Source organism: Lates calcarifer, linkage group LG8 (genome assembly GCF_001640805.2).
Source record: "Lates calcarifer isolate ASB-BC8 linkage group LG8, TLL_Latcal_v3, whole genome shotgun sequence".
Classification (NCBI taxonomy): Eukaryota; Metazoa; Chordata; class Actinopteri; family Centropomidae; genus Lates; species Lates calcarifer.
In genome coordinates, this window is record NC_066840.1 from 22596588 (window position 1) to 22622263 (window position 25676).

At 41.1% G+C, this 25676-nt stretch overlaps 1 protein-coding gene and 1 long non-coding RNA gene across 2 annotated transcripts in view; one reads left to right on the forward strand and one right to left on the reverse strand.

The window, feature by feature from the left end:
• ankrd50 (ankyrin repeat domain 50) overlaps positions 1-16363 on the reverse strand; it is a 35338-nt gene extending 18975 nt beyond the window's left edge. Inside the window, exons 1-3 of the mRNA XM_018703018.2 lie at positions 16052-16363; positions 13521-14663; positions 652-884 (exon numbers count right to left, since the gene is read on the reverse strand). Of these exons, the coding sequence (XP_018558534.1) occupies positions 652-884; positions 13521-14026 (739 nt within the window). The 5' untranslated portion in view covers positions 14027-14663; positions 16052-16363. The remainder of the gene's footprint in view (positions 1-651; positions 885-13520; positions 14664-16051) is intronic.
• LOC127142727 (uncharacterized) overlaps positions 1-25676 on the forward strand; it is a 200499-nt gene that overhangs the window by 151601 nt on the left and 23222 nt on the right. The gene's annotated exons all lie outside the window — the stretch shown is intronic.

Genomic DNA, 25676 nt, shown 5'->3' on the forward strand with positions numbered 1-25676 from the left:
ACTGCTGGGGATATTACGTAATGGCTTAGGAGGCGAGCCGAGGGCACGAGAAGCTCCCACATTCAGTGGTTTTGGAAAAGGTGGAGGGGGTACACAGAGCAGTGCGAGCCTGCGGAGGAGACTTCCTCCCACACAACCAGGTTCTTGATGAATGTTATGCCAGCTCATCACCACAGAGTAGGCTGCTGGCCTGACAAGGAGATAATAGCAGCTGGTATGCTACACTGTCACAGGACATCAAGGAAGTGCTGCAACTCTTACAGAGGTCTGCAGCAGTGACCCTAATCTCTACGGGCATGTCGTGATGTTAGAAAGCTTTTTTGCATGTGTACTATTCGATGCTGTGACAGAAAAAGGAACCGCACCACAGGCTTTGTTTGTAACTGCGTATTCAGGTGAAAATGTATCATAATAAGACTAAGAATTCGCTTCCATTGAGTGGAAACAAGCATGGAGCAGTGCTGACAAGTTCAAATATTGTCTCATATATCAAACTGTCTCTTTACATCAGCTCAACTCAGTTGTGATTAAGGTAGCACAATTATTTTGACAGCACTTTAAATCATTCTGGAAATCACCTCTTCCCTTAGAGAGCGGTGACCTGAACTGACCGACAGCATGCTTCGTTAAAGGAAAAGCCACAATATTTACCTGTGAAGAGTTTGGTGATGGCCTTGTTCTGACGTCGTGCGGAGCAGATGAGCAGTAGCCAGGGAGGCAGGAACTCGTGATGACTGGCCAGGAGTTCGGCGATGGTCCTGGGGGAGCCGGGGGAGGACCTCTGCTCCCCCTCACCCAACTGACAGCCCTCGTCGATAGAGTCCACGAGCAGGAAGAGAGACTGCTGAGGAGGCTTTACACTCAGGAGAGGCAAAAGGACACATCTGAGGAGAGAAGGATTAGAGAGGGGGAAGAGGCAGAGAAATGTTATCATGTTTTCATCTTACTGATTGTACCTGACAAACAGGATTAGTTATCAGATTTTGGCTTTTGCGATACAAGGCATTTTTGAGGCAGAATATAATCTTGTTAAAGATGATTCACACAGGTGAAAAGAAACTGTAGTCAAAGTACAACAGTTAAATATAACTAGCAAATCACACGTTTCTTTCACATTGGGCTGTGACAGAATTATTTTCCTTGAGAATTAATCTGCCTGTATCTGTAGTATTTTTACAATTAACTGATTTCAGTGTCAGAAAATGTCTGTCATAATTTCCAGCAGCACAAGGTGACACCTTTAAATGACTTCCTTGACAAATCCAAGTCCAAAAACAGTTGATTTATAACGGATTTAAAACCAAGAAAAAGAAGATCCCCACAGATCAGACAGACATTTCCTTGATGAACAACTACAATGAATTAATCAGTGATCAAAACTGTTATCTATTAATTTTCTTATCCATTAATTATTATTTGAGCAGTACCTCCTTTTGTCATCATTAAAACTTGGAAAGCTAGCAGTAATAAGCTGTAGCATGGCTACTGAACCCTGAAAATGATTTGTTTGCTTCTTTAAAATCTGGCTAAGAAAAATCAGCAGGCTAGCTAACAGCCTTTTATGCTAGTTAGCTAACTATCTTAACAAGGAACAATAGGACAGAATGGCTGAAGTGAACTTGAAAGATAATTTTAGCTAATAAGCTAACCTAATGTTTAGTTTCATTATAATGGTGCTTTAGTCTTATATTAGTTGGCCGGATGAATTTTTGTGAGCAAATACTGGTCTTAGGCTAATTTCAACCAAAACAGATTATTCTCTGCCTCCTACACAGCTCTGACATAATAATGTTAATGAAGTAAAATCTCCAGTGTGTTTGGCATAAAATAATAACAATGGCTCCATTGTTATCCTCCTCTGCATGACACAAGCTTTACTCCAGGATATATCTGTTCCTACCAGTTTGTCTGATATGATGCAACAGTGGCACTACAATGACACACAGTCACGGCGAACAAGAGAGTGATTTTCTTGAGGCGTACCAATCTCAGTTCATCAGTCTCAATTGGGAGAGAGTGTAGGCGTTTGAATATGTCTCCATCCAACCCAAATTGCATCCATTAACAGGCCCACTGCAGATGATTTGAGCTCATACAAACATCCAGAGCAGATACAGTCATTTATAATTCAGTGGGCCTTTTTTGTTCAACAAAAAACTTTGCCCATGAGCGAAATGCTCAGCCTTGAGATGATATCAAATACATGAAGAGAAATGTGTTTAGCAACTATCATGACAACTAAACATGTACGATTTTCTCGAAGTCAGACTATAACAAATCTCCCTGCAACATTAATAATGAATGTTTGAGTGTGAACAGCCATTAAATTCAGCCCTGTGGCACAGTTTAAATGCTACATTAACCTCTTATCAACGCAAAACTGCAAGCCAGACATGGGATCTCCTTGCTCTAGTGCTAATGTGCAACTTCACACATAAACACTCACTGGAGCGAGATAACCAACAAATGCATTTTTTTGTTCTGTGAAACTATGTTTGTGCCGGCGAGACTTCTGTTCCACTGTGACTGCCACCAACGGTTTGAAGCCAGTCATAAGACGTCCGTTTGGGAAAATGTCATTTCCCAAGACTCATAAAATTACTTCTAGCTCAACTGGCCGCGATAAAGGATCTGAGGACTTCATATTAGTGACATTTTAATCTGGGTTTAGGTTAATTAAACATTTAAAGGAGATGAACAAATCAATTAATCGACATGAAAACTTGATTCAAGAGTAGAGACAGCTTCAGGGCATCTGAGGCTTTTCACGGGTATCTGTCACGCAGATAAAAATCGGTCACCTTCTGGATGATAGGACGGTCCCTTTAACTACCACTCTTCCTTAATGGAACTGACATTGCTTGTGAGCTTTGTCATAAAACACTAAAATACTGTTTTAATGAGACTTCCTCTGGATGCTCAACAGCCTGTCACTAACCCTGTGGCTCTGAAACCATTCCTTTTTTAAGCATCTACCACTTTAGGCTTACGTTTTAACCAAAGTTCATTATCCTTAAGCACATGGAAGCAGAAATGGCTGGGGTGAAGTTCTGTGTGCTTTCAGTCCAAAGTACTGGGACACTCAGAGGAGGCTATTTCCACAGTGACTTCCCCTTGGTTACTACAAAAGTGCAAATGTTGGAGTAAATTTCCAGTATTTTTTCCAAAATGGCTACCATTCTGAGATAAAACTAGAGCCACAATGAAACTGTGCTTTTGTTTATTAAGCTCTCAATTATTTTTTCCCATTAACTGACTGATTTCAGTGTATAAAATGTCAGTAAATTGCTAAAATGTTCCATCACAAGTTCCCAGTGCCTATGGCAACTTCTTCAAATTGCTTTCTTTGTCCGACAAACAGCCCCCAAACCCTTAAAAATATTCACGTTGTAATGAGGAAAAGCTACAAATTCTCACATTTGAGAAGCTGGAATTAAAATGTTGTTGATTGTTGCTGCCAATCAAGTTCTCCATTAATCAACTGGTCATTTCAGCACTAGATGAAATTCTTACAAAAGGGACATTAGCTTCCCCTCAGGTACACCCCGGGAAGTTAAACCCATTTTTGCAAAGCCTCTACAATCTTCGGCTTGCACTCATAACTTTTTGAACCCTCAGCGGGAAAGAAAAGCAGTGTTAAGGCTCTCCAACCTTCACACTCCTGTCGCGATGTTGCTCAGCCTTTCAGAAACACAGTCAATCACTCCTTCTGATGGCCGCAGCCCACAGAGAACCTGCAGTGCCATCTGGGAGCCTTGCCAAAAGGAATGTCCATCCACAGGGGTGACTGTGTGTGAATGGTTGTGTCTGAGGCCACGCTGCCTACTGAGACAATCAAATCCACAGTGACAGCAAGTGGGCAAAACAAAGAGCCTTTCTTCTCTCACAATTCAGCTACTTTCGGGCTGTCAAAGAGTCAAAAGACAAGGACTGCAGACAAAGAAAACTCCATGGGATATGGGAGATGGAGAGAAAATAAGCTCAGGAAAAGCTGATTTAGTTTGCCATACAAACCTTCTGCATACCTGAGCCAGAAAATTAAAAGTATTTCAGCCACACATGGTGGTCTTGGACATTTGTACCAACTATTTTGGTTCTCAAGTCCGTAACATATGCCCAAGTTGATGCCAATTGCTATTTAAGACAAGGAAGAAAAGCGGAAGAGGGGGGATGTGAAATGCATCTAATGCACTCACCATCTGTCGTGTTGTTCTTGAAACTGCGGCGGCCGTTGCTACCTCCACAATGTGCAAAGTGAAGCTTTCAGTGTGACGTTTAGTGAAGATGTCTGGGCCGACAGGGCAGCACCGGGCACAGAGCCAGAGCCTTACAAATTTACACAGCTCATTTTATAGAGCGGGCGTGGAGCCTGAAATCCATGCCACATACCCAAACATCACCACGCACTTGCACACACATAAACACTAACATACATACAGCGCAAGCTCAAGAACACAGAGGGTGAAATATAAAATCCATGTCTGGCCTTGACACGGCTCTGTTAATGGAGGAATGGCCAGCAGGTGAGTTCAGCTCTCAGCTTCAGACAGATCACCACACAGAGTGATACTGACAAAGCTTTCCACCATTATCAGTTGAAAACCAGAGTTCTTTTCATTAGAAGAACCCCCATCTCTTCATTTAGCATCCAGTCAATTTGGAGGAAGCCTGCTCAGCGTCTTTGCAAAGTCAGGAGAGCTTAATGCCACAGAACTGAACGACAGCAGCTGACTCATGCACCAGCTCATCCAAAGTGAAAGAGACAACTATCTTGCAGATTCCTCCCTCACACTTTCTTATATGATTCTTACATCATGCATAATGCTACTGCAATCATCTTGTTCAAAGTAATCACACTGATGAGGATCATAGGAATAACTGGTGCTGAGAGCAAATGCTCTGAACAGCCAGGCTCATACAGTTAAACTGTATTCTTCCTGTTACAGTCGCCATATGCTCTTGTTTCCTCCTCAATCTGTTATCACCTCTCTCCAGTTTTATCTGATTGGACATAAACTCCAAAGCTAAGGCTTCATTACAGTTTTTGCAACGTGCACTGAATAAAGTTTCTTTTAGCAAATCAAGTGTTCGCTGCAGAGCAGTTACACAGCAGCAGAACTGCAATTACGTAAGCTGTGGACCGACATATTTACATTAATTTGTGCTGAGAGCCTTTCATTAGACAGATAACCCTCTGAGGATGTCAGCCTTGCAGCAGTAAATTAGTTACTTTTCAAAAATACAGAAATGGCCATTATAATCATTTGTTCAAAACGACTGAGTGAAGAATTGGGCTGTGTTTAAAAAAAAAATCCTTATTATGCTTGAACAACTGCACCCTGTCTAGACACAAATGAGCGTAAAACCATGACGACATTATTACTCTGATTAAGTGCGTAGTTTATCAACGTCCCTCCTGACATGAAGCTACTCTACCCACACTTTGTATCTCAGAGGGTTCAGGGTTTTGAGAGCCAGCTGCAGTTTACCAGTCAGCTTCCGGTCAGTCAGTCCAACACTGAAATATCTTAATAACTACTGGATGGATTGCTGTGAAATCTGGTCAACGAATTCATGTCCCCATCAGGGTGAACTGTATAAACTTTGGTGGTTCTCTGACTTTTCATCCAGCTCCATCATCACATCAAAATTTCAGTTTGTCAAACAGCAAATGTAATCTAATTGTAAAAACCTTTAGTTCATGTTTACTAAGTTATTTATTTATGACTTCAGTATCTAATGAATAGCTGACAAAATCTAAAGGATTCAAACTTAACACCCCAACCTTATGCCCATGGGACATTGTTCTCTTGCAGTATCAGGTGACCTGTCTTCAGTTTAATGACAACAACACATAAGCGATTGTTTTCGTTCTCCCCAACACCACAGGGAATAATTGCTAACCACTTAGAGCCACTGACATCGAACCTTTATGCCCATGCCAGCACTCTTGATCACTCGCTGATCAACTCTGGGATGAAAGGTTGCTTTCTCCAGTTCAGGAACGTTGCTAAACTTAAGTACAATCTCTCTCTTAATGATATGAGGACTGTTACCACCGCATTAATCTCCTGGATTATTGCAACTCACTCTATCTGGGTATCGGCCAGTCCTCTTTGTCTCGCCTGCAGCTGTTACAGAATGCTGCAGCAAGACTCCAAGCTGTTACCAGAAAAAGACTCAGCATTACACCGGCATCAGCATCCCTGTACTGGCTGGCTGTCAAAAAACAGGATCGAATTCAAGATTCTTTCATTTGTTTTTAAAGCCTTACATGGATTGGCACCCCTGTACGTTTCAGAGCCCCTCTGCCCCTATTCCAACTCTAGGCCTCTTAGATCCTCAGAACAATTGTTTTTCACCTTTCACTTCCTCAACCAAGGCTGGTGGGCTGTGGTGGCAGCTCCAAAGCTTTGGAATCGCTTTCAACTTTCAATCAAATGTTCCCCCTACACCAACACTTTTAAGACAAAACTCAAGATGTACATGTTTTCAATGGCCTTCGGCTGCTCTTAGTGGTTTTAGTATTTCATATTTTAGTTTTATTCTGCTTTACTTTTTTGCACGTATCTTGATATTGTCTTGTATTTGTACCTTTTCTACCACTGTCATTTTGCTCATTACTATTGTGCCTTTAACTAAAATTGAACTTTGGTGAATTCTGGCTGTTTTAAATGTACTATATACATAAACTTGACTTGATTCAGCTTCCAAGAGTTGGCATGCAATGCAGATTCTTGCTTCTTCATATATTTCACAAGGTTCTTTTGAGGCTGCTTGTGTTTTGTTACATGTGCAAAAACTGATTTTGTAGAAGAACATGTTTATATTTCTCAAAGTAAGATATCATATTGTGCCAAAACTCTGTTTTCCTGGCACCAGTATCAAAAATTTATCTAAAAGCTGAAACTCCCAAACATGTTCCACTTGAGGCCAAACCTCAGTCAGTGATGTCAAAGCAGGTGTTTTCTGTAAGCTGTCAAAAGCAGATTACCTCATATAGTGACATAATGTACCAACAAAACCAAAAAAAAAACTCCAATCGCTTTTGAATGGTTCTGTAAGTATTTAAAAAGCGCTTGTTTCTGCTGTTCTTTAAACATGCTGGACAATGCGAGAATTTGATCTTGGCTTAATGGATTTGTGCGATCAATTCCTGTGCTGGATCCCAAGCAGACAAATGCCTCCAGCTGTCTGGGAAACAAAGTCCCGTTGACTGCCCGGTCAGGGGGATGTGAGAGGCGCATGGGAGCCAAATCTGGCTCTAACTTACAAAGACAAAAACAACTATTTCTTTTAAAACAAGCCCAAAATAGTTCCCCATAATCAACCCTTACTAATGTCCTTAAAATTACAAATTTAAGTTGATATCTGGTGATAAGGTCTTATGATGTTTTGGATTCTAAAGACTCGGTCATGGGACTGGTTGCATACAGTGACCACATTGTTTTTATGAGGGCGAGGGCTGCGTCTGGGAGTACTGTCCATCTGAAATCTAACCCTTCAACTACGTCACACCAAACTGCTGTTGTCACACACTGCAATTCTCTCTTGACTTGCACCTTTAAGTCAACTTGTTTATCTTGCCAATAGGTTGTTAAAATTCCAATTATTTGAAATGAGCTGAATTTTGATGAAAAACATTCAAATCTGTCCGCTTCAGTCATCAAGATCAATTCTTGTTTACTCTTATAATGCAGCCTATTAATGATTTGCTAAAGTGTAAACAGACGCGCTTCTTTTCTGGCCAGCACACATACCTCAGATAACTATTCCAAATCCCCAAAGCTCTTCCCAACCCAGACGAGGTGTGCATTCCTGGCCAGCTATCCAATACTGTCCAAGGAATCTGAAATTTCATCCTTTTCAACCCCCTCCCTCTTTCTCCCTGTCGGCGCTCCTGCCAGAGTTTGCCTCCAAAAACACTCTCTGCTCTCCTCCTGCTGTATGCACGGACACTGCGGGCTGTCTGTCCATGTGTGCATGAGCCTCAACACACAAACGCATACTTTCACCAGGTTTTCAACACAGACAGGTAAACCTGCGAGGTGTCCCGCGCCAGCCAAGACAGGATTTTGTACATAGCCTACGGCTTTAGCTCAATTCAACAGATTTCTTGTAACAAAGGGCAGCGGTGTGAGCTCTCTAGCACAGAAAAGATGAATAATCTAGTGCTGAGGCAACTCGTCATCACCTGAAAACAATCTTAATATTGATTCAAGGCACTGAAAACATGTTTCTTTCAATCAGAGCCTTATTAACATTAACAGATTTAACATTTCTACCAAACTTCAATCGGTTTTGGTGATTTGGAGATTTCTGAATTTGTGTTTTCTGACTGGTTTAAAGAGGGCAGACCAGGCTGGAAAATGATGATGCCTCATATTTACATCCACCAACCAGAATTCAGAAGCCTTTGACTCATGTGAATGTGATGGCAGTTGTGGAGTTGTTTGCTTATGTTGCCAGCAGATGTCTTTCAAATCTGATCAAACTACACCCACACTGTCCTTATGAAGCAGATTAGCAGCATTATTTAGTCATGAATATTTATTTTTGAAGTGAAATACTTAAGATGTGAAGCTAGAATTTCAAGGGCTTTAACTGAAAATGCCAAATATTCACTGGTAAAAAAAAAGCTAAAAATGGATTTGCTGCTTTTCCCTGCTTTATTTCTTTGAAAATCAAATATTTTTTTGGTTATGGTCTGTTTGTTGAGACGCATAAGCAATGTGAACACTCAAACTTGGACTCTAGGAAAATATAATGTGCATTTTTCACTATTTTATAATCTTTTATAGACTAAATCACTGTCTGGAAAGTCAGTTACAGCCCTCCTTTGCCCTCATGAATGAATCTAAACTTGCTGATATACGAGCTTGAGCACTACCATTTATGAGTTTATTTATTGAGTGGGATAACAGTCATATGAATGAGTTATATATGCCCACACAAGCACGTAGGCACATCCACATGCACACAAATAAACCCCCACATAAACACACACACACACCATCCGCCAGTGGTGTGGAGACAGAGGCTGGCCTCAGATTGCTGAGTCATCGTTGCAGTCGCACCAGCGCTGCTGTTTCTCCTCATCTGCTCAACTGGAGCTGATGCGTCACATTGAGAGTCGTTTCTTTTTTTGTCTTTCTCTTTTTTTTGTTTGCAAAACGTGGCCTTAATCTGCAGCAAGTTTTCCACAGCCGTGCACCACATGAAAGGCACGGGGCCGCTTTTCATTTAGCGTCCCTTAACCCCAATAAGAAGGGCCGCCCAACATGCAACAGTCAAAAAGTCAACACAAAAGGAAAAAAAAGCCACAGAGCTCTCTCACCAACTTATAAAAAATGTCTTGGTTGCTTTTACTTCAGGACTGAAATGTGCCCCAACTTGAACTGTGTTCAAATTCAAACAAAGAGAGGCATCAGGCACATTGGTGAAATTACTGTTTTCCACTAATGTCACATTATTAGAGGGTTTCTCTCGTTTAGGTAGATCACAGGATGTCACGTCATCTTTGCAAACATCTTCGTATTTATTTATATCTCTGGCTTTGCACCTCACAATTTCCTACACTGCATGAGCCAATAACTAAAATTCACTTGTCAAAAAGTACTTTCAAAAAAGTTTAAGCCGGTACGGCTATGCTGTCTTATAAAATGGCAGCTTTAAAAAAAAAAAAGCCAAACAATAGTCATGTTCATTGGAGGCTACAGGACTAGATCACACTGCTGCTTTGATTACTTTTCTGAATTATGAACAGTTGTTTGGAACAAAGCAACAGGCAAAACTTTGACAATGAAATGTTTGATGTAGCTGCCAGAAAATCAGCATTTTTAACCATCCTGTAAAATATATACATATATATATATATATATATATATATATATATATATCCAAGTTGCAGCATCAATTTCTTCCACAAACGCGCCGAGGGAATAAAACGCTGCCAAGAAACTTCACATCTTGTTCACAAATTTAAGCCACGGTCATTCATCATTTCTGAAGTCTGTGCCCTTTACAAAGAAATAGAAACTGGTCCAGTTGCAATTCAAACTTAACTCATGCTCAGTGGTGAACAGCCAGACAGCAGATCCACATAAAGTCACACCTAGACTAAAAGGCAGCTTTGTCCCATCAGCGAAAAAAAACCTGTTGCCTTTAGTTTGACCCACATGTCTGAGTTAATTCCACCTATTTGGAGCCAGCTCTTTTGTCCTAAAGGGGAGAAAGTAAAGCATGTTGGATGACAGGAGGCTGACTGGTTGTTTAAAACCCACAAATTCATTCTAACTCCAGTCAAAACATGGCAGTGGCCTTTGATAAGACTAATGAGACAGAGGAATGTGCTTTGGTTTTGTCTAGAATTGAAATCCTTGATGATACACTACAGCCCAAGTATTAAAGCCTTCAGATACCAGTGATGGCAATGAGTTTGACCCAGTCACATTAGTGTCTGAAAAAAGAGATCCGCTCATACTTGGTAGAAGTGGAGCAGAAGACCGTTTGAACTGAGAGGTGAAAGTGTCTGTTATCTGGAGAACTCATGAACCTTTTGCTGGTGGGCATCCATCCTACTCATGCATCACATTATTTTTACTAATACATGAATTACAACTGCCATCTACTAAGGCTCTGTTTTATGACTCTTACCAGTACTATGATATGAGTAAGTTCACTTTCAGATGTTCTGTTTGAAAAGCCACATAAAGTGTACATTTACTCAATTCATGTGCACTGTACTCCACACATGTAGGTTTTAGAAGGCTAATATTGATATTTTTATGCAACAATAACTTTTAAAATTTTTACTGTTTACTGAGGATTTAATAGTCTCTACAAGAATTTCACCTGTCGAGAAGAATAAAAATAGACGTGAGTAGGTACTAACTGAAAAATAAGATGTGAAATAGTGTGATTTTTAAATAATAGAAAAGTTATACAGAGTCTGGTTGGTGGCTAAGCAAAATTTCAGGTGGTGCACTTCTACAGGAGTTGTAGTCATACTTGGTATTTGCAAGATCCTGTTTATACAGTTCTTGAGTGAAGTTCCCTTCAACTTTAACTCCACTACATATGTCTGACAGCTACAGTTAAAACTCACTTTGCAAATTCAGATTTAAAATGTGATGAGCTTCAAAATGTGATGCACTGTCATATCTCTGCTTTTACCTAAGTAAAGGTTGTTAATACTTCTTCCACTACTGATTGCTTAGACTTTACTCAGTTATATGTTGTGTAGTTTGGCTGTTTTCATTTACCTCTCAGCAATAAAACACAGAACCAAAGCCGATACAAATGTGGAAAGAAGTGTGTAAGTACATAACAAGTGTGAGGAGATTTATAGATTGAAAGTCCCAAAACTCAAACTTTTAAATGTCCAGAGTCTGGTTGTCTCTGGCTGCAGATGTACACATGAGAAAAGCAATGATCAAGTTGCACAGAGTGGACGTAAACCCATGTCTGAACCAGTTTCAATGTATTAACACACGACTGGTGATTACTATCAACAAACAGAGCTGTTTGTCTTTGACTAGGCTAAAGAATTTGGCAGGGCCTCATGCATTCAGTCACTAGCTAACGTTTAAAATCACAGCTGGAAGTGGGTTAGGGTGGGAGGGGTGGGTTCAGGGGGGGGCAAAGAAAAAAAGTGTTTTGTGTTAAACAAGACCTTTAACTAAATGAAACTCGTATAACTTTTATTGAGTAAAGTACAGGCCTAAATCTGTTCAATCAAACTGAGGTATGCACCCCTCTGTGAGTCTTTATCCCTGATGTAAATTAGTGGTCATAATGTTGGAGTAATAATAAAGTTTTACATGGTTCCATTTCTTGCTCTGTTTTTTTTATTTTTTTATACGTCACTGCCAGATACAGCCGACAATCTTGGCTTCCTGAAAACCAGATAGGATCTAGAGCAACAGGGGAGCTGTTAAGATTATTTGTGTACAACGGTGCCTGGGACGCTTTTACACCTGAGATGGCGATAAGGCATTCAGAGAAGTGCTTATTTGCCTCACAAACAAAACAGGCGGCGATGATAAGCACACTGTCTTTGTTGTCCGCAAATTTAGGGCCTGAGGTCTTCGAGTGCAAAACAGAATATTTGCTTCACGAGGCAGGGTCGAGCGAATGTGACTGGCTGCAAAAAGGCCCTCGACATCCAGCGTGACACAGAGCAGAGCTGAAGTGAGAAGTCCGTCCCCGCTGGGCTCGCTCCCTGTTTAAGTCCCTACGATAACCTGCCTTTTATCTGAGAGGGTCAAACTGAAGTCAGAGTCATCGGTAGAGGCCGCATGATTACGAGCAGATGACAAGAGGAGCGCTCGCTTCCTTGAGAACGAGTGCGTTTAAAAAAAGAAGAAGAGAAGAAGCGTGGGTTGAGCTGTTGACTCTGGCAAGCATTTAAAAAATGATTTACCTTGCTGAACGTTTGACCTACTCCCTCCCCCGTGTGTGATGTTGAGATGGTGCAATAAGCGTCACCAGATGGCCAGACAAGAAACGTGAGTGTGTGTGTTCAGTGCTGCATTCCAGCCTGACTGCCTGACCTATACTGTGACGACAAGTCGTGCAAGTAACCCACATACACACAAGCTCACGCGCAGCTCCTTTTAAAGCCTGTGTCTACAATAACAGTCCATCTTGATCGTGTTACATGCCCGGGCAAGGCTCTGGAAGTCCACAAGCCTACTGTACTTCAGTTTCACCTCATCTCTCTGCAGCACAGTTCGCTCAGGTCAGCCGGTAAGTCAGTCAGTCAGCCAGTGAGTCAGTCGCAGTTCAAAGCTCCTTCCTCATGAGTCTCCAGCCACCTGAGCCTTGGCTGCAACTTAAAAATATCTGACCTTTCTTGAATCAGAAGCCAAGCAGGGACAGTCCCACCCAGCATGCCTCATCCAGGGGGGAAAACCAACAAAACCATGACATCAAATAAGTGGAGAGGCTGCTGAGGCGGAGCTATGCGATGAGTGTGAGCAGCAGTAAAAAAAAAAAAAAGGAAGGGTGGAGGGGGAGGGGTGCATCAGGGTCAGAAGGTGGTGAGGGAAGGGAGGGGGAGGGGCTGGCTCCTGCATTTTACATTTCTAGCCAAACCAAATTCCTAGATTTCCAGCAATACCTGGAAAGAATAAGCAGGGTCTTATTCCTAACAAATAACATTGGTGTTAGTTATTTTCATTAGCCATTAATCACTACATGTTCGATTACTAAAGAGTGGTGAAAAATCAATGATCAGATATCTTATTTTGTCCAACCATTAATTGATATGGATGTAAAGAGGAGAGAGAGAGAAAAGCAGCTAATCCTCACATTAAAGGAGCTGGAACCTGCAAACAATGTAATTTTCTTTCTTGATAATTGACTGTCGTCAATTAATTTTCCTGTCGGATCAACTGACTGTCAGCAATAACATCAAGGATTAGTTCCTCCTCAGTGTGAAGATGTGCTTATCAGTGAAATTATCTGGCTGTAGCCAGGGTGAAGAGGCAGAGTGGTGTATTTGTGTGTGTCCTTACCTCTTGAAAGCCTCTGTGGGGTTCCTCTCACACTCTCCAGGCTGCAAAGTGCTCTGCACAGCTGGGTCACGCACCTTGTCCTCGTATCCCGGCACCAGCCCGCTGCGGCAGATCTGACCCACCAGTCCGCGGATGAACCCGCCGACGCACAGCGTGTCCGAGTCGTCCGCCCGGCAGAAGTGGAAAGCCAGGCTTTGCTGGTGCAGACCCCGGTGGGTTCCCTGCGCGGATGTGGGCCATAGCAGCTCCGTGCACAGCGCGGTCTTCCCGCTTCCTGGCCCTCCCACCAGCAGCACTCCCCAGGAGCTACCTGACTTTGTGGATCCTGCCGTCAGGCTACCGGGATTGGACACACCCCCGCCGGGCGCCAGCGGTGGCTGCTTACTGGGAGTGCTGGTCACTCCACTGAGGTTGTTGGTTTTCTCCTGGAGGCAGTGCTGGATCTTATGGAAGACCCACTCCCGGCAGTAAAAGCGTTTCCCCTGCAGCAAACTGGTTTGGGCCATTTTGATCTTGTGCTGCTGTTGCACCTATTCCTCCTCTTCATAGGGGTCCCTTCATTCTGCCCCTCACATTTTCAACTCCCGCAAAGGCCAGCTGTAAATTCGGAAATCCATTTTGCCGGGCTGAAAATGTACCTCTCAGAAAGCAGGTTGCACTTAGCTGTCCTTGGTATTGATGTTAAGATGAAGCCAGAGTGAATGCAACTTGAGTGAAAGTGGAGACAGAGGCAGAGCTGCTGCAGATGGCAGCAAAAGCAGCCGAGCTATGGTGCGTTACAGAATATCTAGGTCAAAATAAAAAAAAGGAAATCAAAATCGAGGCTCAAACCATAGATTTTCCACCAACTTTTTCCACAGCTTTCCCACTGGTTGAACTGAGTGCTCCTTGTTATTATGAGTGTGTTGCTTTAGCATGGCGCTGGGCATGGCAGGGCACCCGGCTCTTGAGTGCATCCACTGGCAAACTCAAGCCACCACCACCGCTTGATACAATTAGCCATGGGAGTTGCTGATATATTTCCGCTGATGCATTTCAGATGCTACCGGGGGTGACCAGAGCGTGTTTCCATTACATTAGCATTAAATAGACTGCCAGTGCAGAGTCAGTTTCTCCAATAACATACTAAGTCTGGCTCTTGCCCTGGAAAACAGAGACAGACATAAAGGCTAAGTTAGGACAAAACGCAAATACAACTTTATGCTTCATGCTAATGCACAATTAACCAGCTTAATTACAACAAGAGATGTTTGTTAATACATAATTACAACCATGAGATGAAGCACAAAACACAAAACCACCAATGTGACCAGAGAGAGAGTTATTGATCCCTGTAGCCTTTAAAGACTGCAACAGTTTGACGCTGCTTATTGTGAAGCACATTACTGTTACAGATATTTTCCAGCCTGCAGAAGGAAGGGTTAACTCTACTCCTGCAGCTACAGAAAGGTGGGCGAGTTGATTTTCGGTGCTTTTATCCTCCACAACCCACATCACGGCCGGGCCTGCCTGCCTGCCCTGCAACTAAATTCTTGGCAGGGGTTCGTCCAGTTTCTCTAGTCTATCCACTGATCCCCCCCTTCCTTCCTATGTGGCTTTAAATCCCAAACAGTCCACATCCGTCCTGAACTGTGCGTGTAGGAGGGAGGGGGGGTAAAGAAAGTCCAAAATAAGAGTACCCTCTTCCCTGCACTTACTGGGGTCGCTTACACGCGTGGAAGTGGAAGGTAATCCCACCTAAAAATGGGGATTTTGCAGAGTTAAATCCAGAGTGCAAGTGATTAGGAGGTGGCGTTAAATGCAATGAGGGAAACGGTGCAAAACCGAAGCTTCTCCAAATCTGATTTCTGTCGCTTCGTGGCTAACTGCAGTTCTTACTCAGCCCCTCATCACTGCCTACTACTGCTTCTTAATACTGGAGCAAATGCAAATATTCCCCAGCCTCTCCAGCCAAGAACACACACACACTCTCTCTCACACACACTCGGTCTTGCTTGTTACTTTGTAACGCTGCCAAATAACAAGGATTTTACACGAGCAGCGATACATCTCCACCTTCCCGTGTTTCTGAGGCGCTGAACCTGCCTCCAACACAAAGCTTACACCCCCCAGCATCTAAATGTTAAATGTATCGGGTTCAGTTGTGTTTTGAGGCGGGAGGCGACAAATAATCCATCAGAGCAAACGACACGAATTCACTCCAGTTGACTGAAAAGGCAGCGCAAGTCTTTTGTAATGAGCAGACAAACCTCACCCATTTCAGATGGGATACAATTTACACCTATGGGGGCTTTTTTAAACCCCCCCCCGACCAGACCGGCTAACAGTTGCTTGCTTTCAGGAGGAAGCGCCTCCAAAAAATAAACGTTAAATGTAACCTTGCTGTTGCAGTCTATTAAAACTGTTCCTTAAACTTCAATTGAGCCAATTGTGGAGCGTCTCACTGATTTCGCTTCAGTTTCAAATGTCTCTCTCTCTCTCTCTCGCTCTCTCTCTCTCTCTCTCACAACCCCAAACGGTTTTCCTCTCACCTCTTGCCGATTCCTCTTTGCTGTGTGTGTCTGTTTTTTTTAGTTGTTTTTTTTTTTTCTTGTTTTTTTTGGAGGGGAGGGTGAGGTTGCTGAGTCCCGTAGTCAACACCCTTTCTGTCCACGTTAAAAAACCAAAAATCCGCTCCAGATGAACCGTGCGGCCGTTTCCTCCCCGGTGCGATTCAAAGCCCAAATTTCTGCATCAGAGCAACGTTCATGTCTTTTCTTTGAATCGGTCTTTTCTGTCGGTGTCGGCTCCTCCTGCTGCCCGACACAGCTCCACAGTGAGCCGACTGACTCTCCGCCTCCAAAACACTCTGCATTTCTCCCCACTGCATGCAGAGCACACACGCCAGTGAGCGGCGCAAGGTCTTCTGGGACATGGAGTTTTACCTTCTTGTCGCCATTAGTAAAATATCAGGAGATGGTCAGGGAGTAAAAAGTGTATAAACGATAATAAATGACTTATTATCGCCACATAGAATCATACCACCAATCTTTTTTCAGAAACGAGTTAAATAAAATAAAGGAGTTAATATATATTTATTACAATATATATTTAATATAAAAAAGCAGTAAAAACCCAGTTGTGTATGTAAACTGAAACAACATAAAAGATGCAAATTAGCCAGTAAAACTGATGCTATAAATGGCTTATATGGTAAAAGTGTAGTGTAATATAGACTGTAATATAATCATCATATAATAAGAAGAAGAAAAAGGAAACAACTGTAACTACACTTAAATCTTCTAGTTTTTAATTATGTTTTATTAAAATTAGGGGGGAAATAATGTCATTTACCACAGACAAATTGTTCCTAAAGACAAACCAACAAACTACATTGACTGTTTTATGTTTGTTTTTAACTCCCTGGAAAGCAGTATTGATACTGAGTGGATTGTCCCGGTGAAATAATACACATTAAACTGATTTAAATGTGTTATTACTCTTATAACACTCTGAACCTTTCCTGTTTTTCCCTCTGTCTCAGTCTCAGTGACTATTTAAAATCCTGCCATGAAAATAAACAATTAAAAGCAGCATCAAAGCAACTTCCACTGATTTTCAAGTAGGCAGGAAATTTGAACAGTGGCCCGAATGTCTGACAAGAACTAAATCCCAAAGATATGACACATATTGTAAGTGCCAGCAGTAAAAGAGCAGATGCAGACGATGAGATTATGATTGTATCACACACTTCTCCATCTTTGACAAATGTACAAACCTGTTTGGTGTTGAATGTCGAGGCGTTGGCACGAGATGCAACAGTCTCATCTTGAAAACTTGTCGACTCCACGATTTCCTTTGGCTTTTCATTTTTTACTGTGCATTTGCAACATCTGCCCAGGTTTGTTGACAGATGTGTCCTGACAGTACCACACTGGACAGCCGAGCAAGAACCAGCTCTTCATCAATAATATATTCTACTTTACAGGATTACAGCTGATATAAACATGGGAGAAGCATGTCCTGCGTATTGGAGCAGCCTTAACGATAGCTGTGTCCCTTTATATTTGTACAGTTAGATTATCTTTACTCAGTTATGTGTGTGTATTTTCTGATCTGCTGGAAAATAACTGAGCAATGTATTAATCGGAAATAAAAACACCACTAGGTCGTTGCTTCCGTTGTCCAACTGTTAATTGCGATGTGTTTTTCAACCTCACAGCTGACACACCAGGTGTCGTCATTGTTAGTAAGCAGCAGGCAGGTGTGTGTTTTGGAATTAGATTTTACTTTTGATTAAAATTTGAGGAGGCGTTCCACTATGTTGCAGCCTGAATACAAAGGGTGACAATCTGTGTTTTTATTCTGCAGTCTCTGAGTAATGTCCATGATGCTGATCTATTTTTTTAAAGGTGTCTTGAGAGACTCGGACTGATTGTGTTGCAGCAGTGCCACTTGCATCACAGCATGAACACACTCTTGTGGTTTGCTGTGTGTGTGTGTGTGTCAGTCAAAGCTGTGCAAAGAAATCAACATTGTTACATAAGCCACTTTAAAAATGAAACGCTGCGAGTGAGCAAGTTGTAGCAGAAATGTGAGGTTTTAAAAAAGTGATTTCCCAAAGTTTTTTTTTCTTTCCTCCCTCCAGCAGGGATGCACACAGGGCTTTCAGGTTGATGTGTTTTGATCTAACTGGAGGCTGCTGATCTTACAACTTATTTATCAGTCCCCAAAGAATGACTTCAGGGACTTTTTTCTTTGAGGTGTAGCTGCAGTAGGTTGTAACAACTGGCAGTGTGTTGCCTGCTGATGCTGTCTGTGCTCACATGGTGATAATTCAGCCTTGTGCTGAAGTCTGTCTCCACTTTAAATTGTGTTTTCTGTCCCGCTGAACTCCACGTTTGGGGTTAACGTTATAGTCGAGCATCGCAGAGATGCTTGGTGAGGCTGCGGCTAAAGTTCGCTTCAGGTTAAGACGAGGGGGAAACACTGATCAGCATGGAAACAGAATGTGACACAAAACTGGCAAAGGACAAGATAAGCAGTCCCAAACTTTTGGAGATGTAACTCTTCAAAAATACAATTTAAGATTTTGACAAGTGGATGAACTCTCAACTACACCTTCGCTTAAAGGACGAGCACATTTGCTAGCTGAGAAGTGTGATGACACTGATGTTTTAGAGATGTTGACCCGAGGTAGGTATATCATCACAAACCCAACAGCAATATGACAGGAGACATAAAAACTAATCCAAAGTCTGATAAGTTCCTATAAACACATTCTTTACTGAGTTCCACAAACATATTAGAAGTCTCTGTTGGAATATTACAAGAACATTATAATGATCTTTCTGTCAGGTTTATTGAATATCAAAATAGTCTTTCCATTGAGATGATAACAGTGTTGGAAAAAACACCATTACAACAGTAGGAAGCCTGTTGATTGGGGAAAACGAAACACTTTCTCTATACCTACCAGCTGTCCGCTGTCAAATCAAGACTGATTCCCCGCAGAGCTTTTAAAACAGTAAATATTACATCAAGGACTCGTGTTATTGAGCTTTGCATGTTTACTCTTCAGCATGTAGAGGTCGGCGTTTGCTCGGGTTTCTGTTGTGTCATATGCGTAATGTGTTGTGTCGGTGTTACCATGCAGAGTGGGGAGCGTGGCTGTACCCCCTGTGGATGCACAGAGGAGGTAAACAAATCCATATATTGAACTGCTCTCCAGACTAATCACAAAATGCTGATTCACCTTACATGATACTTCATCTGCTAATGCCTGCTCCTCAGCAAATAAGCAGGAGAAAGACAGGAGGAAAATGAACTGCCCAGGCTGTTCTCTTTTTACTCAGGCCAGGTAATTGTAGGGCTGCAACTAAGGATTATCTTCTTCTATAAGATATTTTTTTTTCAGAAAGTGTAATTAAATGGTAAATCAGTACAAAATTGTTCTTGATTAGTTGTTGATCATTTCAGCCAATAACACTTTCAGCACTGGTTAAATGGCAATTTACTGAGGGGGTAATAATCCATATGTAAAGGTTCTTCTTGCTATCACATAGTCCAGTAGCACTGTAGTTTTCAAGCTGTTGCCAGTTCAGCTTTTGCATTCATTGCTCACTCCATCTCGTGTCTGATGCTTATTTTCTAGAAGTCAGTCCCTTGATGCACAAGATAAGTGATGCTCATTATATCTCCAGTTTGTTTGGAGCGCTGTATGTGGTCATAAGCATCAGAGTTTCCTCTTTCTGACCAAGAAAAACAAACTAAAACTTGCCTTCAAGCGTTTTCTCAAACCACAGTTCCCAAGGATGTTCAGTGAGCATGGTTTCCCGCACAGTCAACTGTAAACAAATGTATCATTTCAAACATTTAAAAATAAGTATACAGATACATAATTTGGTTGAATTAAAGATCGGTTACTTAAAAGTTATTGCCTTCAAAGTTTATTGTACTTGTGAGCTGCCAAGTACATATTTTACTACAGGAGTCCATGTTCCCCAGCATTTGATGTCCCACCTTCTTTCAAAATAACAGCCTGGTATTAACAAATGGTGTATGAATAACGCACCACTTTCCTTAAGCCATGCTTTATCATTTCTCTACTTGCTAACCGCCAACGTTAACCAAAATGCTGTTAAATGACACGTGAACGGCTTAAAATGTGTAGACAATACACGCAAAATGGCGTGTCAATAGAGCTTCCCAGTTCCCAAACAATGAATCCTAATAACAATGGTGAAGATCAAGTACTATAAAAACTAATGACACTTCTGTGAGCATGTTAGCATTTAGCTCACACAGCTGCTGGCATAGCTGTAGACTCCTCTGAGAGTTCTGGTTCATCACCCACCGCCAAAACGTCTCTGTTTGTTCCACTTTAGTTTCATAGATCTTATATAAATGAGAATAAACCCTCTAGTCTGAGGCCTGCAGTAGTACAGGCACATTTTTATATCACACCATACACAGACACACACTCTCACATTATGTGGCCAGTTCTTAGAGAGTGCTCAGCAAAACAAGAGTACTCTCCAATCTGCCTGCCATTCCAGTACCAGCAGGAGCCAAGTTACAAGCTCGCTCGTCCCCACAGAAAAACTGCAAAGCCGCATGTTGCTCCTTATTCCCTTTTTTTTTTATTTTTCACACCGAGCTTGATGTGTATATCCACTCCCAGCCACGCTCACCAATCTGCCGAATTCACATAATTGCAGCAATTTATTTTGTCTTTGTGCCGACTACTAAATACCAACCGGTCCAAGTCATAGTCCTCAGGAGGCTGGATCAGTACGAGCCGCCATGATTATTCCCCCCTTTGTGAATATTCAGAAATATTCTCCACCTTGTTATTATGAGCTTGATGACGCACTTTTGGTGATTGGGGTTTGGCTTGAGAACCCGAGCTTTGCTTTAGAAAATTGAGTTGGACTGGTCCATGTCTTCTCTGTTTTGCGTCTCGTCTTCTCTCTGAGTCTGGCTGCTGTGGTGTAGCGAGTACGGATGGCAGATATTGTGGTTGTTTTGCATGTTTGACTGAAACTACGGCTGGAACCAAGGGGGTGGTGGGTTTAGGTGATTGGCTCTCATTAATCAGCTATTTAGCGTTGAGGGTGCTGTAGAGGTTATGTTTGTGTTTGGTTATGTGGTTGTTGTTTTTGAACTGTTAGACACAAGTCTTTGTCATGTTCACTAAGATTTGGGAAACATTTCTATGCTCATATTTGTCATGAGGCAGCATCCCCATGGAAATCAGAATCAGAATCAGAACCAGAATCCTTTATTAATCACTTGAAGGAAACTGTTCTGTAAGGGTTCATATGAGGTGGAACCACCTCACACTATCGCAAGTCAAATATTCTTTGTTTTACGTGGTACTTAAAATACACTTAAAATGCAGAATGCTTGTTCTATTCTATCTCTAGACCCAGTGCAGGATTGGGGCTGGGTGTTGTTTCAAATGGTTCAATATTAGTGCCGCCACAATACCTGAGATTTGGTACAGATACCAAAATACTTCTTCTATATGTTGCTTTGAGAGTTCTATATATACACGAACATTACAGAAATAAAATATATATAGTCTAAAGCTGTCAGAATTATGAATTAACTCAGAAAGTTATGGACAAGGGTGAATTCTCTGCCTATTCAAAGAGCAATCGGTGCCTGATGGCTAACAAATGAAAGCTGATGAGATCAAATGTCAAAGAAATGAGCAAAATAATTTCAAAAAGACACTCAAAATACTTATAAAAATCACAAAAAAGATGTATAGAAAAATATGTAAATGTATTTCAGGATATTTTTAAAATTAAATGAATGAAATCAGGCTGTAAAATGGGATTTACATGTTGACTTATCGTGGTAGGAAAAGCACAGGTGAAACAAATTTAGTTAGAATCATGGTTCAGTGTTCCAGCAAGTCAATATCAGCACCCTGGAACTGGCTCACCTAAATGGGATGCAGTCGTAATTGTTGTTATTAATTACACCTGTACTTTCGCTGCTCTGACAAGCCAGAATGTGTGCTGTGGAAAAGGGTTAAGGTTAAACAAATAAAACATCTATAATCTAGTAAATAACAAACCATATAGGTCACACAAGGAGATTTAAATGCATGAGTGTGTGTGTGTGTGCACGTGCATACATATGAAAGATGAGTGTGTGTGTCCTGACATTGCATTTCATTTGATGTGATATGTGAGAAAAACCGGGGGAAAGGAGGGGTGGCTCTTTTTTAAAATTCAGCCGCAGCCTCTCAAAATGTCCGCGCACGTCCCTGCAGAACAAACACGGCGTCATATTTATGGGGACGACTTCTACACAATGACAAGCAAAATCAATATTTCACCACCCAGAATGATAATGTGGTAATAATGAACAATGAGGATGCTGACCGTTATAACTCATGCAACAGCACTTCACTCATTCTCTGAATAGAGGCTGAGTAAGACGTAATTGGCAATCATGGAATCCGAAGCTACAGGCCTGTAAGCGCTAATTTACAATCACAGGATGGGGCAACGCTGGCACTCCAAGAGTTTTCTTTGTGTGTGTGTGTGTGTCCCAAGTGTGCATATATATGTAAAAATGTATGTGTGTGTGTGCTCATGAGTGACAAAGTGCAGAATAATTCAGATGCATGATCAATTAAACCTGACATGCACCTTGGTAGCGTTCACAGCTGATTAGCACGTCCATTTATTTATAGAATAATATTTCGTTGAAGTGATTCGTGGTGGCACACACTCTATTCATAAACCAGCGTTCAGCTATGCTTACATGCAATGCTTTGAATGTCACGCACAAACCAAACACATTCCCTTGTCAAAATCATTTTCAACCAAGTTTCAAAAACACTAAGAGCTACAAAAAATGTTTTTATCCCCCCATGACACCAGTTGGCCACCGTAGACTTCTTCTGAAAATAGGCTTATGTTTCTTTATTCATTTTTAAACAGACGTCTACCTGATGAAGGTCTAAGGACCTAAATGGACTACCTCTAGGACCGCCATGAGATTGAGATTAGCTTGTAAAGGTAAATTAGCAGAATATCGTGTTAACACAAAGATGGTGAACATGGTACATATGCTTAGCATCAGCATGTTAGCATTACCATTACGGATACATTAGCACGCTGACCTTGGCATTTATCTTAAAGTGCTGTACATAAATATCTGCTATCGCTACATAACTAATGTTAGCATTAACAGCTGTTTACTTATCAAACTAGAAGAAAGACTGTACAACTTACAGCGAATTCGACTAACTGCCTCATCAGTGTGCAAAGCTTGGTTATTGCTAGTTTCGTACCAACTGCCCTTCCAACATAGTTCTTACATACTGGCTAACTTACTTCTTCTCTGATTGAGTGAGAGCAGACTGTACACTACAGCGATTCGCTTAATACTCATCAGTTGACAAAGTGTATTTCAAGTTGAGACTTTTGAATAAACTAACTTACATATTTCCCCTTTAAAATGCTCTGTCTGAGTACAGCCTCACAGAGATGCTAGCATTACTGTAGCTAGACATTACTATAGGAGTTTCTTTTACTGTGAGCTGGAGACCTTTGTACAACAATAAACGTATAGTTTGAATATGGACAGACATAAAGTTGCAATAGTAATTTAGCCTACGATTAAGTTTCTTTCAGCATTTGTATCTGTAACTACAAAGCAGTTCTGCAGTTACTTTGCTATTATGCCCTGACATGAGAGTTTTCATGAGACCAATTTTTCCTGTCAAATGATGTCTCTATCATATCTCTTTTTTTGTCTGCCTTCTACTCGCTCATGTCAGTATTCAGAATATGTTGCCTTTCTATGACGTCTGTAGAGCCCAAAGCCCTTTGGAGTAAATAGAGATTTTCTTTTTTTCCCTGTCAGATCGGACAAGTCTTCCCTGCTCAGTATCCTCGGGCTCATACACAAATAGTTGACAGGCAAACTGCGTGATTCAGATGAGTGACCCCTCGGAAAATGAGGGAGCACACTTGGCAGTTTCAAGGCTACTGAGCTGCACAGCATTTGATAGCAGAAAATAATGTTGTGTTTCACAGCACAGCTTTCCTCAGATCAGAGAGATCTGGTGATAAATATGTCAGGAGTTTGAGAACATATTAAGGTATTTACTTTAGGAGGGAAACATGATATGTCTGCTAATAAGAAAGGAACAAAATTAAAATGTCATGTTTTTTAAAGGACAGTCAGAATCCTTTCCAATTAGCTTATGATATATTGACAAATTGCGCTGCAGAAACATCCATCTTGCATTCATCAATCTTATACTGACTCCAAAAATCTTATTTTACTTAAAATACGTGTGACATGCTGTTCCACTCCAAGTCAGATGCACTTAACTGATAAATTAATAGCAGGATATGTGTTATTTTTGATTGTGCATGTCAAAAGTTGATTCTATGAAATTAATTCTGAAACAAATAAGACATGTTGATATTTTAGAAATTAATTACTTCTAATCATCATGAAGACAAAGAGGCTAAATTGATTTGATGGGAGTCAAAGGTCAAACTGAAGCAAATCTGAGATTACTGGAGAAAAGATGAGGTCAGCATTGGATGTTTTGGTGCACCAAGTGTTTTTGTTGACACTGGTGACTGTAGTTTACTTTTGATCTCCTACATTGCTCAGTCATGGTTTCTTTTAAACATGACAACAATGTTGTCTCAAACCAGAAACTGATATTTCGTCACTTTAGAGCAAGCTGTAAACACAATATTGACATATTATGATCTTACAGGAGCTATTTGTAACTTAGCATGAACAGCTGTTTACTAAACCAGTCTAGAAGAAACGTTGCAAGTTCAGCATTAAACTTTTAGTTCTATCACTTCTTTTCCTCGTCTGCACCAACTCCTGCGAGAACTTTCTGGCTTTTTAGCGTTACATCAGCTAGTAGCTAAGGTTATCTGTCTTCCATTTAGCGCTAATCAGGGAGTGTACATTTGGTCTTTTAAAGCTTTTTTGACACTAGCATTAGCTATTAATTAGTGCCACTTTAAACTTAGCTTATTAACGACCTAGTGGTATGACAATTTGTACAAAACAAATAAAACTGCATTTGGAGAAGCAGAATCAAAGAATCAAAGCAGAATTTAAATGTTACCATGTAACATCCTGTTTTCAAGGGACTCATTCAAGGGACTAGCTACATGTTTTAAGATAAATAAATATAAATAAAGATGTTTTTCTGTTTTGGATCTGGATCTAACAGCTGGTATATTAATCACTTCAGCAACGGACATTTTTCTTATTCTGGAAATAAATCAATGAAGCTGTTTTCACTCAACATCTGGCATCTCTGTGAGGTTAATGAGACTATTTGATTTGATGGGAGGTCAAACTAAAGCAAATCTGAGACAATCCACTGTCAGGACAGAAAAAAGAAGATGTTATCTCATAAAGAAACCAACCTGAACCTGAATTTATTTATAAAAGACTTCCTCTAGATGTACCAAACTGTAAAATCATTTATCCAGATTGCTTTTATTGACTTTAAAATCATCTGTATGGGTCATGAACTCATGTCGCTCTTCTCTAGAAACTGGTATTTGCTCCTTTGCTTTGGGCTTGTCCAGCCCAGCAGACTGGAACTAACAACAACTCTCTGAAATATTTATGTCCCTGGAGAGAGTGTGTGGGTGTGTGTTG